The sequence below is a fragment of the Penicillium manginii genome (assembly GCF_028828005.1).
Source record: "Penicillium manginii strain IBT 31320 chromosome Unknown utg000001l:1.0-3466041.0:1.0-3467806.0, whole genome shotgun sequence".
Taxonomy (NCBI): domain Eukaryota; kingdom Fungi; phylum Ascomycota; class Eurotiomycetes; order Eurotiales; family Aspergillaceae; genus Penicillium; species Penicillium manginii.
Genome location: NW_026643102.1, coordinates 544,389 through 557,087, shown reverse-complemented (window position 1 = coordinate 557,087; position 12,699 = coordinate 544,389). Strand labels below are relative to the sequence as shown.

At 36.4% G+C, this 12,699-nt stretch overlaps 2 protein-coding genes across 2 annotated transcripts; one reads left to right on the top strand and one right to left on the bottom strand.

Annotated features, from left to right (window-relative positions):
* Positions 1–3,007: 3,007 nt before the first annotated feature.
* On the bottom strand, positions 3,008–5,649 carry N7533_000197 (uncharacterized protein; the record flags this gene model as incomplete). The annotated part of the gene is made up of 3 exons (XM_057096847.1): positions 3,008–3,540; positions 3,611–5,054; positions 5,101–5,649. 3 exons carry the CDS (start codon positions 5,647–5,649, stop codon positions 3,008–3,010), a joined length of 2,526 nt encoding a protein of 841 aa, XP_056965340.1.
* Positions 5,650–7,964: 2,315 nt separating this feature from the next.
* N7533_000196 (uncharacterized protein) lies at positions 7,965–12,436 on the top strand (the record flags this gene model as incomplete). The annotated part of the gene is made up of 4 exons (XM_057096846.1): positions 7,965–8,513; positions 8,560–10,003; positions 10,074–10,565; positions 12,426–12,436. The coding sequence occupies 4 exons, from the start codon at positions 7,965–7,967 to the stop codon at positions 12,434–12,436; spliced, it is 2,496 nt and encodes an 831-aa protein (XP_056965339.1).
* Between the last annotated feature and the right edge of the window lie 263 nt (positions 12,437–12,699).

Sequence of the window (12,699 nt, the reverse complement as noted above, 5' to 3'; positions counted from 1 at the left end):
ATTATCTACCCTAGGTATCCTAAGACAAACAAGCTTACTGTTATATATCAAAGCTACAACAGTAGTTAACTCTATATATCTAATAATACACTAAAGATATACCTACTACTTAAACAGAATAGGTAGAAGAAGTATAAAGTATATAGGAATTTAATAAAGCGAAAGCATAAAAGTACAATCTATTCAACAGTGATTCAAATTTAAGCTTAAAATACCTACAACCTAATAACTCGTTCCCAAACCGGTCTAATAGCAAAGAATAAGATTAAAGAAGTCCTAAGTACTTACGCTCAAGAAACTTTTATGGTCCTAGATCAAATCCGAATCAAAATAACTTCAATTCAAACCCGAATCAAAACAACTTTAATTCAAACCCAAATCAAAACAACTTTAATTTAAATCCAAATCAAAACAACTTCAATTTAAATCTGAATCTCCCTCATTTCGGAAACAGACCTCATCCATTTCCCCTACAGAATAAAGGTAATCCTAATTATACTCCTATTACTAGGACCAGTCCATCTAGTTCCTTTAATAAAATACTTTCTAAACCTTATTTTAACTATAGTAAGCTAGGTTACTAGATAAGCAAATATCATTCACCACTAAAAGCCCTAGAAGCTAGGATCTAGGAAGCCCACTCAAAACCCTAGTATTATTATAATAATACTTAATTAAAGAACTTAGAAAAAGGATAGGAGTCAAACTAGCTCCTATAGGTTCTAACTCTTGGCCTTAAGTAAGAACAGTTACCTACTTCTATATTCCGATCTACATTCAAAATAATATCGAAACATATACGGATATCAATACCTATACAGAGATAGACCTTATCAGTTATAAATTTATTTAGAAATATCACTTCAATCAAGCTAAATATAGTGTTTTCCTTTTAGAAGTAATAGGCCAATAAGATACCCCTACCTATAGTGTATAGACTATTCTAATTACTATATACAACTCTAGAGAAATAAGATAAGAGTTTTTACGTCCCTATATTACAATTAATAGAGACCCTTATCTCTCTAAATCCCTAATACTATTATCAAATACAACTATCTAAGAGATATAAATTGTATTAGTACTATAGTAAAGACAATAGTGGTTCAAATATAAAAAGAAGGTAATAGAATAGTTAAAACCTCACCAGTTTATAAAAATATACAGAAACTAAGCCTATATCTTTATAGTTATTAAAGTACCTAAAGAAATTTAGCTTCCTCTAGAAGACAAAGAGGAATCGGCTAAGGATTAAAAGTAAATCCCCCCCCCAAATTAATAGTGTTTCAGGATATATTTAAAGCTTAAAATTCTAAGATTATACTACTATAAAAGAAGACTAATTACTTAATTAAACTTAAAAAAGATATATTACCCCTATATAGCCCGATCTACCCTCTCTTATAAGTAGAACTTATAGAACTATAGAAGTATCTTAATAAAAATCTAGCAAATAGTTAAATCCGACCTTCTAAGAGCCCTATAGATACTTCTATTCTATTTATACTAAAAAAGGATAGAGGCCTATACCTCTATATCAACTATCAAAGGTTAAATAAAGTCTCTATTAAAAATTAGTACCCTCTATCCCTTATCTCAGAGATCCTTAACCACCTTTCTAGTACTAAGGTCCTTAGTAAGATCGATATACAAAATATATACTATCAGATTTATATTCAAAAAGGAGAAAAATAGAAGACTATATTCCAAACAAGATATAGCCATTTTGAATATATAGTAATACCTTTTAGACTCACTAATATACCTATAACGTTCCAAAGTTATATCTATACTACACTCTATAGCCTCCTCAACACTATTTATATTATATACCTCAATAATATTCTTATCTTCTCAAAGATATATAAAGAATATACAGAATACCTAAGTCTTATACTCAAAAGACTACAGAAGGTATAACTATTTATTAAAGTATCAAAATATAGCTTCTATAAGTCCTAAGTTAAGTTCCTTAACTTTATCGTTGGTTGAAACGGAATCTTAATAGACCTAGAACGAATTTAAGTTATTTAAGAATAGGAATAGCCAACATTCTATAGAGATATTTAGATCTTTCTCAGATTCTATAACTTCTACCGAAAATTTATCAAAAAATACTTATTAATCATATTACTACTTATAGAGCTCCTTAAAGAAAGTAAAGACGGAAGAAAACCAAGAAGTATTAAGCTAAACAACAGAGAATTAAAGATATTTCAAGACCTTCTTAATACCTTCTCAACAGTATCCCTCCTCCATTACTTTAACCTAGAAAGATTTATTTAACTTAAAACTAATACATTAGGTTTCGGAATAGCTAGAATCCTCTTATAACTAGATAACTAAAGAATATAGTACTCTATTATATTTTAGTCTAAAAAGTTCTTACCTATAGAACGAAACTATATAATACCGGATTAAGAACTATTTATAATTATTTATTTATTCAAATATTAGTGTTAATACCTTAAAGAAAGCTAGTATTAGGTTAAGGTTCTAACTAATTACTATAATTTAAAACTCTTTATAAATCAACTGAAGATTAATAGAAAATAAGTATATTAGTATCTCTTCCTTATCCCTTTTAATTTTATAATATATTACTACTCAGACAAGACAAATCCTACAGATAGATTATCTTATACCCTAGAGGAAGAGAAAACTCTACCTACAGAGAAGATATTAGAGCTAATTCGTAAGAGAATCATAGCTAGACTTCGGCACGACCCACGGGTACCCATGGGTACCCATACCCAACCCATCGATGGGTTAGGTTTTGGGTCCAAATCTCCGACCCATGATGGGTTATGGGTCGGAGCTCAAAACCCATAACCCATCATGGGTACCCATATGGGTACCCATATTGCTGTAAACAGGGCAAACTACGAAAAATCTCGTGATTGCATAATTAATGCAAATTTAGCTGTAATTTTAGGTATTCTAGTCACATGTAAAAGAACCTACATGATGATGATAATTGATTCAAATTAATTCTATTATTCAAATTCTAGTACTGCTCAAAATTATTGTCCTCTCTGTGTTTACGCTTCCTTGTAGACATCCGTAGCTGAGTCCCATTCTCTGGTAATAGAGGCTGCTGAGGATCTTGACCCTCAACACCAAGATCTATTAATTCAGTAGTAGAAGCTACAACAATATCCTCCTCCTCCTCCTCCTCCTCCTCCTCCTCCTCCTCCTCATTATCACTAATCGAAACTATCTCAACATCCTGGAGATTCTCATCATTCTGTTCCTTTGACATCTCAATCTCATCCAACGTAAAATACTTCTCAAGCTGCTTCATCTCTGCCTCCTGGAGATCGAATCTTGATGCACACAGGAATAGCATGATTTCTTCAATAGTCTCAGACTTTAAACGGCCGCGTCGGTAATGGCAGACATCACGCGCGGTGTTAAAAAGCCGCTCAACACCAGCACCAGTTGCAGGGATTGAAAGAAAATCTCGAGCAAGCAATGCAGTTGCGGGAAACCGAGACTGGTTCTCACGCCAAAAATGAAGTGGTTCATCTTCGACTGGGTCTAGAAATAAATTAGTATAGAATATTAAAGATAAAGACTCTTTATGAAAGAGTTAAAGAACAAGACTGACCACTATCAAGATACTGAGCAGCCTCATCTCCAACAGGTTTTGCTATAGTCTTGCTCCCACTGAGCATCTTGTTGAGTTTTGATGTAGGTCTTGATGATGCCTGGGGTGTAGGTGAGGCTTGATCTCTGGCAAGACGTTGCTGATATGGAAGCAGTGCTGACTGGAATGATTTGCGATATGCAACACGCCACTGTTGCTCCCAGTCATCAGTTTGAAAGAACTGGAATTTGCTATCTGGTGCAACCATAGTACAAATCGCAAAGATATGTCCTTTCACACCATCTGTTTGCGAATAGTAGCCACCAAGCTTCTGTCGGCCAGCTTCAAGTGATTGGAGCATCTGCTTTTTCCATGGAATCCGCTTCTTCTTTAGCTGACCTATTGACTTCTCAAGATGCTCAAAGAGTGCATTGTAGAGCTTGAAAACCAGATGTGTAGTAACCTCCTTTGTCTTTGACAGCTCAGTAGTGTAGTCAAAGAAAGGCTCTGTAATACAGAGAAGATAATCAATCTGACGCCACTCCTCATTATTAAGCAACATCTCTTTACAATCATACTGCTCACAGAATGATATAAAGTAGCTGCGTAGTCGTTTGGCACGTCGAAGCATCAAAAAGGTTGAGTTCCATCGAGTTCGGACATCTTGAATAGGCACTAGCCTAGGTTCTTTAGGCTGAAGCTGGAGAAAGGTCTCTCGCCGTTGAGGACTGGCATGGATGTAAATTGCAAGATAGCGGACCTTGTTCAATGTGCCTGAAATCTCATGTTTCTGTTGTTTTGCATTTGCCTTTGCTGCAGACGATTGCCGATCGGTCCATTTTGTCTCAGCGGCATCATTTTGGGGTACAGCTTTAAGACGATCAAGAAGCTGATTCAGACAGAGCTGGATGACATGGGCAAGACAAGGGATTCGGATAACAGTGGTCTCACTAGAGAGTGCTTGCTGAATTGTATCCACCAAAGTTTTGTTGTTTGTCGCATTGTCTGTTGTAATTCCAAAGACTCGATTTTGGATGTTGTGATGGGTCAAGGTCTCAAGGAGAACTGCGCTTAGATTTGCACCAGTATGTGAGCCATATAATGGCTTAAATCCAAGAAGAACCTCTTGATATACCCAGTTGGCATTAACAAAATAACCAGTGATTGCCATAAAAGCCTGGTTATAGGGAGAAGTCCAACAATCTAGTGCAATCGATATTTTTGACTCAGGAGGAAGGGTTTTGAGAGTAGAGCGTTGTTTATCTTGGATAATATCTCGTAATCGTCGCCGAATCGTTGTTGCAGAAGGTATCATCGGAGGAGAAGGTGCTAAGCGTGCAGATCGGATAAGGGTGTGGAAGGTTGGATGTTCAATAAGATGGAATGGTAGGCGATTTAAGGTGAGAAACTGCAATAGCTGTGTCTCCCATGTAGTTTGTGAGAATGACTGAGTAGCTGTTTGGCCCTAAAATAGTTAATATAAGATAAATAATAGTAAATAGAGAACATACTTCTGATATTAGGAACTGAGAGATATCCTCTTTTCTGTTGGCCTTGACCTTTTGGCAAGCTGCTGTTTTGAGATGCTTTAACAGAGTTGATGTACCATATAGACTTCTGCCATTTGGTAAAATTGATGCAGGATGCTCTAAGATCCGGGCACAGTTTTTACACATAACCTTTGGTGCCCCATCTTTACAAGCGGCAACCTGATCAAAGTGACTCCAGATATCTGAATTGCGATTTGTATCCCATTTGAGATTGCTTTTCTGTCCAAAGTCTGTCTGGAGCCACCAATCAACCCAATCTGTGTGAGTCATGCTGTTGTAAAGTACAAATGCCTTTCTCCGATCGGGGCCAACACGAGTAAATAAGTCAGGGGGAGGAAGATTGCTCGGTCGGAGAAAATCAGGCTCACTACCTTCAATTGGACAAGAACCAAGAATACTGTTTGTCGGCGTAATAAGAGGATTTGAAGGAGTAAAATCAGTTAACTGACCTGTGTCCCCCTCATAAAGAGAGGGCAGAAAGTCAGACTCCTGGCTTTGGCCTTGGGACATATTGACACCAACTGAAAAATAGCTGTAGAGAAAGCGAGACATATTAGGAGAGAACATACCTTTAGCAAAGAGATTGACTGAACAGACAGATTCTTCTAAATCCAGCTGGAAAAGGGGATAAGTAAAAGCAATATAGGGAAATGATATTTTATTGGCTATGGGCACAGATCTGATCCACTGAAACCCATCACCAACCCATCAAGCCCATGTGATATATCGAAAGCCCATCAAAAACCCATCGGAAACCCATAATACCCATCAGAAACCCATTTAATACCCATTCCCAACCCATTTCCCACTTTTTGGGTCGAAAAAGATTTTGACCATGGGCAGTTTTTGGGCGAAAAACCATCCCACCTATAAGATAGACTCTTTGTCTCTAAAAGCTCTCTATTACCTGGGTATCTATAGTAAAAATGAATAAATAAATACTAGTAGACTTTATTCTCTATGAGTATTTATTAGTGCTCTAGATTTTGGTAGTTCTTGAAGTGAAAAGCATTTTTGATCCCTGTTATATTGGAGTATGTATTACCTTCCTAGAGATATATATCTCCATGTTCTTCCAAGGTTAAGCGTCAAAACAGCCAAAACATTACATACTACAAAAATAGAACCACTGCTACCTAAATTTAACAATTTGATCTGAAAAAAATAAATAATTTGATTCAAAGATTCTTCTGCTGATTTTAAAAAATGTATTTTGAGAAGAGACTGTAACTATACAGCCATGAAGTCATGAATATCAAAATTACAATGATCAGTCAGCTGAATTATCCATGCCAAGCCTCAAATTTATGCACAATATGGGTTTTTTGTACCCATATGGGTACCCATGAAAAACCCATGGGTACCCATCGGGATGGGTGCACCATTTTGAAAAAACCCATAACCCATCATGGGTTGGGTATGGGTCCAAAAGTTGGACCCATTTGGACCCATTGCCGAAGTCTAGCTATAGTAAATACTATTTAAGGGGGTATAAATTAAGAGTGATTTAAAACTTTGTAATATATTATATTATAGTCCTAATTTGGGAGAAACTTGGTTATATTATAGTTCTGATTTGGGAAAATTTCTTTATTATCTCTCGGATCTGAATAATTAACTTTGCTAGACTTATCTATAGTCTTCTCTAGATTCTTCTGATCTATAGGGGTGGTAGTGTTGTTTTAAACCTAGTTTGGTTCTAACTTTGGGTTACTGACTGAGTTATTTATAGTTAGAGAGAGGGATTGTGATAGACTTCTATAGGCTAATATGGTTATACTTATTAATCTCTGCTCTTCTTTACTTTTCTCTCTAGATAGTTTTGTACTAATAGTGAACTACTATACTTTTATAAATAATTTAGCTATGATTAGACTTCGGCAATGGGTCCAAATGGGTCCAACTTTTGGACCCATACCCAACCCATGATGGGTTATGGGTTTTTTCAAAATGGTGCACCCATCCCGATGGGTACCCATGGGTTTTTCATGGGTACCCATATGGGTACAAAAAACCCATATTGTGCATAAATTTGAGGCTTGGCATGGATAATTCAGCTGACTGATCATTGTAATTTTGATATTCATGACTTCATGGCTGTATAGTTACAGTCTCTTCTCAAAATACATTTTTTAAAATCAGCAGAAGAATCTTTGAATCAAATTATTTATTTTTTTCAGATCAAATTGTTAAATTTAGGTAGCAGTGGTTCTATTTTTGTAGTATGTAATGTTTTGGCTGTTTTGACGCTTAACCTTGGAAGAACATGGAGATATATATCTCTAGGAAGGTAATACATACTCCAATATAACAGGGATCAAAAATGCTTTTCACTTCAAGAACTACCAAAATCTAGAGCACTAATAAATACTCATAGAGAATAAAGTCTACTAGTATTTATTTATTCATTTTTACTATAGATACCCAGGTAATAGAGAGCTTTTAGAGACAAAGAGTCTATCTTATAGGTGGGATGGTTTTTCGCCCAAAAACTGCCCATGGTCAAAATCTTTTTTGACCCAAAAAGTGGGAAATGGGTTGGGAATGGGTATTAAATGGGTTTCTGATGGGTATTATGGGTTTCCGATGGGTTTTTGATGGGCTTTCGATATATCACATGGGCTTGATGGGTTGGTGATGGGTTTCAGTGGATCAGATCTGTGCCCATAGCCAATAAAATATCATTTCCCTATATTGCTTTTACTTATCCCCTTTTCCAGCTGGATTTAGAAGAATCTGTCTGTTCAGTCAATCTCTTTGCTAAAGGTATGTTCTCTCCTAATATGTCTCGCTTTCTCTACAGCTATTTTTCAGTTGGTGTCAATATGTCCCAAGGCCAAAGCCAGGAGTCTGACTTTCTGCCCTCTCTTTATGAGGGGGACACAGGTCAGTTAACTGATTTTACTCCTTCAAATCCTCTTATTACGCCGACAAACAGTATTCTTGGTTCTTGTCCAATTGAAGGTAGTGAGCCTGATTTTCTCCGACCGAGCAATCTTCCTCCCCCTGACTTATTTACTCGTGTTGGCCCCGATCGGAGAAAGGCATTTGTACTTTACAACAGCATGACTCACACAGATTGGGTTGATTGGTGGCTCCAGACAGACTTTGGACAGAAAAGCAATCTCAAATGGGATACAAATCGCAATTCAGATATCTGGAGTCACTTTGATCAGGTTGCCGCTTGTAAAGATGGGGCACCAAAGGTTATGTGTAAAAACTGTGCCCGGATCTTAGAGCATCCTGCATCAATTTTACCAAATGGCAGAAGTCTATATGGTACATCAACTCTGTTAAAGCATCTCAAAACAGCAGCTTGCCAAAAGGTCAAGGCCAACAGAAAAGAGGATATCTCTCAGTTCCTAATATCAGAAGTATGTTCTCTATTTACTATTATTTATCTTATATTAACTATTTTAGGGCCAAACAGCTACTCAGTCATTCTCACAAACTACATGGGAGACACAGCTATTGCAGTTTCTCACCTTAAATCGCCTACCATTCCATCTTATTGAACATCCAACCTTCCACACCCTTATCCGATCTGCACGCTTAGCACCTTCTCCTCCGATGATACCTTCTGCAACAACGATTCGGCGACGATTACGAGATATTATCCAAGATAAACAACGCTCTACTCTCAAAACCCTTCCTCCTGAGTCAAAAATATCGATTGCACTAGATTGTTGGACTTCTCCCTATAACCAGGCTTTTATGGCAATCACTGGTTATTTTGTTAATGCCAACTGGGTATATCAAGAGGTTCTTCTTGGATTTAAGCCATTATATGGCTCACATACTGGTGCAAATCTAAGCGCAGTTCTCCTTGAGACCTTGACCCATCACAACATCCAAAATCGAGTCTTTGGAATTACAACAGACAATGCGACAAACAACAAAACTTTGGTGGATACAATTCAGCAAGCACTCTCTAGTGAGACCACTGTTATCCGAATCCCTTGTCTTGCCCATGTCATCCAGCTCTGTCTGAATCAGCTTCTTGATCGTCTTAAAGCTGTACCCCAAAATGATGCCGCTGAGACAAAATGGACCGATCGGCAATCGTCTGCAGCAAAGGCAAATGCAAAACAACAGAAACATGAGATTTCAGGCACATTGAACAAGGTCCGCTATCTTGCAATTTACATCCATGCCAGTCCTCAACGGCGAGAGACCTTTCTCCAGCTTCAGCCTAAAGAACCTAGGCTAGTGCCTATTCAAGATGTCCGAAATCGATGGAACTCAACCTTTTTGATGCTTCGACGTGCCAAACGACTACGCAGCTACTTTATATCATTCTGTGAGCAGTATGATTGTAAAGAGATGTTGCTTAATAATGAGGAGTGGCGTCAGATTGATTATCTTCTCTGTATTACAGAGCCTTTCTTTGACTACACTACTGAGCTGTCAAAGACAAAGGAGGTTACTACACATCTGGTTTTCAAGCTCTACAATGCACTCTTTGAGCATCTTGAGAAGTCAATAGGTCAGCTAAAGAAGAAGCGGATTCCATGGAAAAAGCAGATGCTCCAATCACTTGAAGCTGGCCGACAGAGGCTTGGTGGCTACTATTCGCAAACAGATGGTGTGAAAGGACATATCTTTGCGATTTGTACTATGGTTGCACCAGATAGCAAATTCCAGTTCTTTCAAACTGATGACTGGGAGCAACAGTGGCGTGTTGCATATCGCAAATCATTCCAGTCAGCACTGCTTCCATATCAGCAACGTCTTGCCAGAGATCAAGCCTCACCTACACCCCAGGCATCATCAAGACCTACATCAAAACTCAACAAGATGCTCAGTGGGAGCAAGACTATAGCAAAACCTGTTGGAGATGAGGCTGCTCAGTATCTTGATAGTGGTCAGTCTTGTTCTTTAACTCTTTCATAAAGAGTCTTTATCTTTAATATTCTATACTAATTTATTTCTAGACCCAGTCGAAGATGAACCACTTCATTTTTGGCGTGAGAACCAGTCTCGGTTTCCCGCAACTGCATTGCTTGCTCGAGATTTTCTTTCAATCCCTGCAACTGGTGCTGGTGTTGAGCGGCTTTTTAACACCGCGCGTGATGTCTGCCATTACCGACGCGGCCGTTTAAAGTCTGAGACTATTGAAGAAATCATGCTATTCCTGTGTGCATCAAGATTCGATCTCCAGGAGGCAGAGATGAAGCAGCTTGAGAAGTATTTTACGTTGGATGAGATTGAGATGTCAAAGGAACAGAATGATGAGAATCTCCAGGATGTTGAGATAGTTTCGATTAGTGATAATGAGGAGGAGGAGGAGGAGGAGGAGGAGGAGGAGGAGGATATTGTTGTAGCTTCTACTACTGAATTAATAGATCTTGGTGTTGAGGGTCAAGATCCTCAGCAGCCTCTATTACCAGAGAATGGGACTCAGCTACGGATGTCTACAAGGAAGCGTAAACACAGAGAGGACAATAATTTTGAGCAGTACTAGAATTTGAATAATAGAATTAATTTGAATCAATTATCATCATCATGTAGGTTCTTTTACATGTGACTAGAATACCTAAAATTACAGCTAAATTTGCATTAATTATGCAATCACGAGATTTTTCGTAGTTTGCCCTGTTTACAGCAATATGGGTACCCATATGGGTACCCATGATGGGTTATGGGTTTTGAGCTCCGACCCATAACCCATCATGGGTCGGAGATTTGGACCCAAAACCTAACCCATCGATGGGTTGGGTATGGGTACCCATGGGTACCCGTGGGTCGTGCCGAAGTCTAGGAATACCTATCTAAGGACATACAAGAATACATCAAAACATACCTAATATACTAAGGAGTTAAAGCTCTAAGATATCGACCTTATAGCAAACTTCAACCCCTTCTAATTCCCTATTAACTATTTACAAAACTAAGTATAGACTTTATAATAGGACTACTAATTATAATCTTCAAAGGACAAAAATATAATATAATTCTAGTAATTATCTACTAACTTACGAAATTCTCTCGATTCCTCCCTATATCAATAGTAATATCTATAGAAGACCTTACCAAACTCTTCTTTAATTAAATTAAACTTAAATACAGAAACCTAGAGGGAATTATATCCAATCAAGGCCCTATCTTTACAAATAGATTCTAGTTATAACTCTACTACTACTTAAAAATCAAACTATAATTCTCTACAGTATTCTACCCTCAAACTAATAGCCAAACAGAAAGACTTAACTAAGTCCTAGAAGATTACCTTAGATATTTCATTAACAGAGAGTAATCAAATTAGACTTAACTTCTTAAAATAGCTTAATTTATATACAATAATACTATTAATATATCCACTAATAAAACCCTCTTCTATATACTACTAAGATATAATCCTAACTTCTAAATCTAAGCTCCAGAGAAAGTACTTAAGAAGAAAGTCCTAAGTACCAAAGAACAGATAACTTATCTTCAAAATATCCAAGAAGAGACTTTAAGAAAGCTTTAAATCGTACAGAAAATACAACAGAAGTTATACAACAAAAACCATAAACCAAAAGACTTTAATATTAGAACCCTTATATCTCTTTTAACAAAGAATATCTACTTTAAAGCTAAAGAAAAGAAACTATCTCCTTAACAAATTAGACCCTTCTAAATCCTTATAAAGATTAACGTATAGGTATATTATATTACACTACTAGAAAAGTACTTAAGATTATATAATATCTTCTCTATCTCTCTTCTTAAGCTATAGAATAGCTAAAATAAAGACAACTTACTAATACCAATATCTAAACTTAAAGATAAAGAGGAATAGGAGATTGAAGAGATTCAAGATAAAAGAATATTTAACGGAATTTTATATTACTATATTAAATAGACTAGATAGCCCTCAGAATATAATCAATAGGAATCTACAGAGTATCTAGAAAATATAAAGAACGTAATATCTTTATTTAGAAAGAAATAAACCCGAAAAATTATTTCCTAATAATAATAAAAAGTTACTAGAACTTCTTCGAACTATACCTAAATTAATAAAGAAAAGAAAGAGAAAACCACCCTATCTAACTCCCACTAAGCAAGAACACTTAGCTACAAAAGGGAAGGATAGGCAAGACAAAGAAAAGAGACTACTATAGAAGTAAGTATTAATCTGTAAGTACTTCAATATTAGTAACTACAGCTATAATAGCAGAAGTTAAACTAACCCTATCCGAAGCCATATTATATTAATATCCTATAGTAATCTCTAAGAAGAAGACTTAAATAGTACTCTACTAAAGGTTATAACTAGTATTACTAATCTAAAATTATAGAAGATTACTAGGGTACCTAGGGGGATAAGCTAGAGATAAGTTAGCCTTAGTATTCAATTCCTTCTAATATTTAGCAATAAACCCCATATAATCAGCTATAGCCTAATTAGTATTCCTTGTATTAAAGTACAGATTGTATACAGAAAAATAAACTAAGATTATCTTACAAAACGATATTAGAAGACAGAGAGATTTTAACACAGTTACTTCCTTACTTACTATACCCTATATAGGTATAGTACCTCTAGGAGCTATAATAGTAGTACTACCAGCT